The sequence below is a fragment of the Quercus suber genome, unplaced genomic scaffold, assembly GCF_002906115.3.
Source record: "Quercus suber isolate HL8 unplaced genomic scaffold, Cork oak 2.0 scaffold_122, whole genome shotgun sequence".
Lineage (NCBI taxonomy): Eukaryota > Viridiplantae > Streptophyta > Magnoliopsida > Fagales > Fagaceae > Quercus > Quercus suber.
The window spans coordinates 263,275-270,280 of record NW_027069587.1 but is presented as its reverse complement, the minus strand read 5'-3'; the positions used below and the strand labels follow the sequence as shown (position 1 = coordinate 270,280).

Sequence of the window (7,006 nt, the reverse complement as noted above, 5' to 3'; positions counted from 1 at the left end):
TTTTTTTTTTTTTTTTTTTTTTTTTTTTTTTTTTTTTTTTTTTTTTTTTTTTGTTCTTGTTATTCTTGTTCAATACACATTAGATCTCAATTCATTTGATTTTTAGTTTTTTAATTCTGTTTTTAATATTTTTTTATTTAGTCAAAATTAATAAATTAATTTTTTTTAATTTAAATGCTGACGTGACATTTTTTAATAGCAAAATAAAATTTTTTATTATTATTTTAATAGTTCCGTCTGCCACCTAGAATTTTCCGTTAGGGCACTGACAGAAAAGACTAAAATGGATGGCATTTTTCTAAATAAGGACTAAAAACGTTAAAAATAAAATATAGGGACCAAAATGGAAATAGCCTGAAAATGTAAGGACGAAAATGTGCTTTTCGCCTTATTAATATTTGTGGAGTGTGGGGGGTAAGGGCATAGTTCAAGTATCCAGGAGGGAGTTTTACACACATATACACTTAGATTAAGATAGAGTAGAGATTCTATCTCGTAAAAAAAATAATAATAAATAATAATAATAAAATCTATTTGCCTATAAATGTCAAACAAAATGAAACGTGAGTTGAGGCACAGATACAGTACTCTTTATCATTGGACCACGGGAGAATAATTTAGCGGGGAAAACAAAAAAACACACACACTCTCTGGCTATGGTTTCTCTTTTGATTAATTGGTTAATGAGACACTCCAACTTCCTATGGATGATAAAGGCCCATCCCGGCTCGGCAGCTAGCCTTCCGATTACCTAGCTATCGACTATTGATATTTGATATTGACATTGCCATCTTCTGGGCCATGGGGTTACAAGTTACAACAATTATATTCCATTTTTGTGGTCCTTTTACGAGCCCTATTGGTTAACCTTTTTCCATGGCTAGGCTCCACCAAAATTGATTGTAGATAGAATCTTTTTTGAATGGATAAAGAAACGCAACTAAGCGAGAATCAAAAGGCAGAAGAAACCAACCCATCTGAAACTATGTCAAGGGGTCCAATTACTCAATTAGAGTTGAAAGAGATGGGAGTGGACCTCAGCATAGCCCAAGTTGTTATGCTTTGGGCTACTTTATCTTCTTCTTCCTCTTTTTTTTTTTTTTTTGGGGAAAACTTTGGCTATTTATCTTGGTACATTATATCAATTCCACCGAATAAAAGAGGTGAGATGATTTATTATATTAGCAAGAAATAGCCAAGTTGTCATATATAATCCTTTATTGCCTTCTTACAGGGAATATTACTCATGATGTTAAGAAAGGTTGCACTTTAGGTTGTATGGTTTGTATTTAACGGGTGCTGTACAGCACCCATTAATGTGGTATAAAATTACAATAAAATACTCATGTTTTATGGGGAGTAGGAAAAAGCTGAAAATGTGTTAGGCATGTGTAGCTTTGATGAAAATATTAAGTTATTTTGCAACCAGACTAAAATGCGCTTAAATTTTTTCCAATACCTTCATCTAACCGATTAGCTTAGCCTTTATCTCTAGTGTCACTAACTTTTTTTTCCTTTTTTTTAAGGGTAATGCTAGGCTCCCATTATTTTTAAAACAAAAATATAATGGAAATAGTTTTTTCATAACAAATTTTATAATATTTTTAAAGTGATCAATTAGATATTCTAAATTCAATTATTTATAAAATTGAAAAGAAAAAAAGGGGATATATATATATATATGTGTGTGTGTGTGTGTGTGTGTAAAGTATATTACAAAACAAAAATGAAAAACTTTTGTTATATATTTTGGGAAAAGTAAATGGAAGGTGGGCCACGGGTCACCTACTTGTACCCGACCAATACATGGGAGGTGGGTCACGGGTCAAGGTATTCAAATGGTGTGGTCTTGTAGTGGGGAGAAATGGAGGTCTATTTTGGGGTTCCCGCTTAAGCTTTTTTGGGGGAAATATCCTGCTAAGATGACATTTCACCTAAAAGAGGTAAGTATGGGCTGTGACCACTTGATGCATGTCATAGAGGTAGGTGATGAGTTAGCCTAATCATTATTCTTAAGAGTAAAACAAGAATAAAGAGAGATAAGAAACAAGACAAGTAATTTTGTCTAGAAATGGAGAGTGGTGCAACTAATACACTCTGAGCAAAGGTAGTGGTTGGACAGTCGGCAGACTAGTGGGTAGTCTTGGAGGGATGCCCATAAGGAGCCAAAAATTGTTGAGGGACAAAATGGGTAAATCCCACAATAGCAGACGATATATAAGGGGTAGCCATGAACAGTAAAAAAGGGGTGGAACACAAGAGGTAGAAAAGAAAGAATAGAAAACAAAGGAATACACGGAAAAACAAAAGAAAAGAAAGAAAGAAAGTTTAGAAAGAAACCAAGAGAGAAAGTAAACAGTAGGAAAAGAGACATGCATCAATAGGTCACATTTTCTGTCCCTCTTGACAGACTCCCTCTTTGAAGATTGAGAATCAAAACTCAAACCATTTAGGCCCTTTCTTCAGAGTGTGTAACTTTTATGGCAAGAGCCTTTTCTTGAGGTTACCCGCGTTGGAGATTGGTTCCCTTCTTGGGTCCGCTTCTGCTGAAAAGTTCATCCTATCATCTAGCAGACAAGCTTTTTTAGTCATGTTTATTGGGTGACTTACTCGCTGTTTGGTTAGAATTTTTTAAGTCATTTATCTTTTTTCTGCTGTAGTATTATTTCTACTTGTATTATTCTGCCATAACTCTACTAACTTTCTTCACGGTGATAGTGTTATTTACTATGCTTATTATCATAGTTATCTTGTTATATTGTATTCCTACTGTAAAACTTATAACAGTTATTCCTGCTATAGCCACAACGTATGTTTAGCCCACAGCACCTATGCTAGGACGCATCTACATTGGGTTAGCCTGACTTGTGCACAAGCTGGCCTAAAGCGTAGCCCCAGTAAGGCCAGTCTCAACTCTCTTACCTCAGACTAACAGGCCATAGCTCAACAGAAAGGGGTTAAGGCCCAACTGCGCAAAAAGGACCCCACAATTATAATAAACTATAAATCTTTTATCATGCTCACGAGCTTGTTCACGAACATATTATTATGTTCGAGCTTAGTTCGTTTAATAGTAAAGCTTAAATTTGACTTGATTTTGGTTTCTTTGTTAAACAAATTGAATGTTCAAATAGTGTGTAAAACACCTACGAACGTTTAGACCCCCAATTTACAAATTACCAACACAAACTTATAATCAAACAATATATGTGCAGAATATGAAAATAAGCTAAAACAATTTAAATCGAAATTAATCACAACCACAGCAGTAATTAAAAGGCAAAGATTAAGAGATTAAGGGAAGAGAGATGCAAACACAAAGACAACATAGCAATGTGTTCTCGAAGAGGAAACCAAAGTCCTCGGCGAAAAACCTCTCTGCCGCCCTTCAAGCGGTCAATAATCCACTAGACAATAAATTTGGGATACATGAATAGCAAAAGACCCTCCAAGCCTAATCTATCCAGCGCGCCTAATCTACCCTCTAAGCTTCTTGCTCCAATATGGTTACGTCAAACCTTGTCTTCTCTAACTTACCGGATCCCGCAATAGCCTATTGCATCAACCAAAATGAATTGGTCCCTTCTTAACTACTTCCCAAGCACCAAAAAGCCTTCTCATAGATATAGGTATGGTGAGATAAGGATTTGGCTAATGTACCTCTTAAGGATGTAACAATGGAGAGGATGAGAGTAGAGAAATTTGGAGAATCAAAGGATGAAGATCGTGGATGAGTAAATCTTGTTTTCTCTAGGGTTTCTCTCTTAAAATTCTTTCTAGAAGCTCTCTACATTTTGTGGGTATAAGGGTATTTATAGTAGGGTGTGTATTGAATGCAAAGAGTTAGTTACAACCAAATAGGGTGATCTAGCAACTCGAGCTCGCAACTGGAATGAGTCACGTGTTTAAGTCGCAAGCTAACTGCCTGGCCAAAGTGGAGGTTTTATCCTGTAGTGTAACAGCTGGCGTGACCCTTTAGCTCCCCCTACATGCTTCACACATGTGCCATTCTGGCGACTTGCCAGTCGTGAGATCTAGTCACGAGGCTCTTCTTAATTGCACACTCTTGAGTTTTTCTTCACACTCTCTCACACACTACCCTTACATGATTCCCACCTAAATACAGGGTTTCTAAATGCTGAATTACAAGCAAATTTAGCACGGAATAAAGCCAACAAAATGATTGAATAAATTCAACCTTACAATCTCCTCTTTTGGTTATTCCGTGACAAAATCCTAAAACAAACTCTAGACTTAACATGTGAGCTGGGAACAGTTGAACAAAATTCACTCACACCTAACTCTAGAATCTGTGAAACTCTTGAACCATACAAACAAGTATTTCCTAAAAACAACAACACAATATGATCATTGTAGGCAGAAAACTTGAAATGCATATGGAGCAAGCACAATACGATCAAGAAATATAGATTAAAGCAACAATATAGATTAAAGAAATAAAGCATGGCTTGACCAAAAACGAATAATCACTATAAATAGTGACCACAATGATCATTCACACAAGGAATGAACATCCAAACATGCAAGCTAATAAGTTCAATGCACAGTATCATTTACATGTCCAACACTCAACCGATACAACAATTCAAGGAAATTGCATCAATGATAAAAAAAAATCCAACAACGGCACAAGAGTGATATACTTAAAGAAATGCATAACATTAACAACAAGTACTAAAGCTACAAAGCATGGGTACAAACCACAGATACTAAATAACAACTGAAATAAATAAACCAAAGTACCAAAAGCTTTAAACAGTAGCACAATGTAAATACCAAGAGTTATAAAAACGTTAAACACATAAGCACAAAATGAGTCAAAAGTAAAGTATGTGTGTATGTACCAGTATTCTTCTTCTGAGCTCACACAACTTCCCCTTTCAATATGCACACTTTCCATTCTTGTGTTGCTCTCCCCAATGCTGTATGCTATTATCCAAACTTCTACAATGAGTTTGCTCTCCCCCTTTTTGGCACGAATAGCTAAAGGTTGTCCTTTAGTTTTTGTTGAATAGCATCTAACTGTGTCTCAATGGTTGTGAGATGCATCTAAACTTGGTTGTTGGTGGAGTATAGAACTTTTTCAAATCCAGAAATACGCTAATACAAACCCTCAATCAAAGTGGTCATCCTGTCAGCTTGAGAGCTAGAAGGTAAAGGCTGAGTGCTAGTTGTCTGTAACTCAGGAGTGTGAGGAGATGCAGTCTCGGTATGCATAGGCATAACTGATCCATGACCGGATGAAGTGGCATGAATGAAAGATTCACTCTTAGGTACTTTAGAGGAGTGACTCTTTCTTGCTTGAAGAGATATCATGGATAATGGTCGAAGAGGTGCTAGTATTGTTCCATCTGTTGGTGGATGAACACCTTCAAGAACCATGATCTTCATGAGAAGACTACAAAAAGGAAGACATGTTCGTGCTGCCGTTCGAGCTGTAGTTTTCCCAATGGTCTGAAAAATGTGGGCACAGATGTCAATCGAAACTCCGGTGATGAGATCACATAGGAATTGTGCTCGACCAAGGTTAATGAATGCAGTGTTCGAGAGTGGATAAAGGTTGAAGAACATGATCAATTTGAGAGTCATCAGATCAAGTGCAAACTTTGCTGTTCCTATGGACGTGCCTTTGGATGAAATCTCATGATCTGGCCCAAGAATTTGAAAAATATCTTGTACCTTAGGAAGTCTATCATCATATGGAGTGAGGTCTACATTTTCCGGTCTATTGATTCGAAGAACCTTCGCAATGTACTTTGGATTAATGCTGAACTCCTTTCCTCGTACCCAACATTTCAACTCAACTCCGGTGTATCTAGCATTTGAATAGAACTCCTTAACCAGTTCATCAATCGGGTCCTCGAAGTTCCCGAAACAAATCAGCCCAATCTTTCACCACTATGTCGTCAATGTACACTTCAACCGTGCGCCCTATCTTGTCTTGGAACATCCTTGTCATCATTCATTGGTACGTGGCCCCGGCGTTCTTTAATCCAAAAGGCATCACCGTGTAATGATAATTGGCCTTTGGGGTGATGAATGTCGTCTTTTCTTGGTCTTCAGGCACCAGAGCGATCTGGTGATACCTCTGAAAAGCGTCCAGAAAGCTTATCCTCGAATGCCTGTACGTGGCATCTACCAACTGATCAACCATTGGCACGGGGAATGAGTCTTTTGGGCATGCTCGGTTCAGATCCGTGAAGTCCACGCAAACCCTCCACTTGCCATTCTTCTTCTTTACTACCACGGTATTCGCCAACCACTCCGAGAAGAAGATTTCCCTTATTTCCCCAGCATCTTTCAACTTTTGGACTTCCATTCTTACAGCCTCGGCGTGCTCCCTGGCTGATCTTCTCGGCTTCTGCTTCTTAGAAGGGAATGAAGGGTCAACTCTAAGTCTATGGACAATGAATTCAGGATCCACCTCAGGCACCTCGTATGGGCTCCATGCAAACACATCCACATTCTGTATCAGGAGTAACAACATTTCTACTTTATCCTGTTCGTCCATGCTTTTCCCTATATGGAAACACTTGTCGGCATCTGGAAGTATCTTTACCTTCATCATTTCCTCGGCACAGCCACCCCCTTCCCTCCTTGGGGATCCTGTAATTGCTATAACGGGACCCCCTATGGCGGATCCTTCTGCTTGGCATGCTCTCCCTAATTGGCTATCTCGTTCTTCCAATTAACTATGATAACTAAACATTGCATCGCCATCTGTTGGCTTCCCCTTACCACAGTAATACCATGCTCGGTAGGAAACTTCACTTTTACATGCAAGGTGGATAGGACGACCCCCATTACGTGGATCCACGGTCTTCCTAGTATTGCAATGTATGGAGAAAAAGAGGTCACCACTATAAATGTTACCACCACCTCCTTACCTTCCATATTCATGGGCAGAGAGATTTGCCCCTCAGGTATTGTACTTATAGAGGTCCCTATTCCTCAATCTGAGCTCTCGAAACAAGTCCGGATACAT

At 38.1% G+C, this 7,006-nt stretch overlaps 1 protein-coding gene across 1 annotated transcript; it reads right to left on the bottom strand.

The window, feature by feature from the left end:
• Positions 1-5,121: 5,121 nt before the first annotated feature.
• On the bottom strand, positions 5,122-6,589 carry LOC136068572 (uncharacterized). Its single transcript, XM_065775911.1, has 2 exons — positions 5,994-6,589; positions 5,122-5,836 (listed from the first exon to the last, which is right to left on the bottom strand). Exons 1-2 carry the CDS (start codon positions 6,587-6,589, stop codon positions 5,122-5,124), a joined length of 1,311 nt encoding a protein of 436 aa, XP_065631983.1.
• Positions 6,590-7,006: the final 417 nt, after the last annotated feature.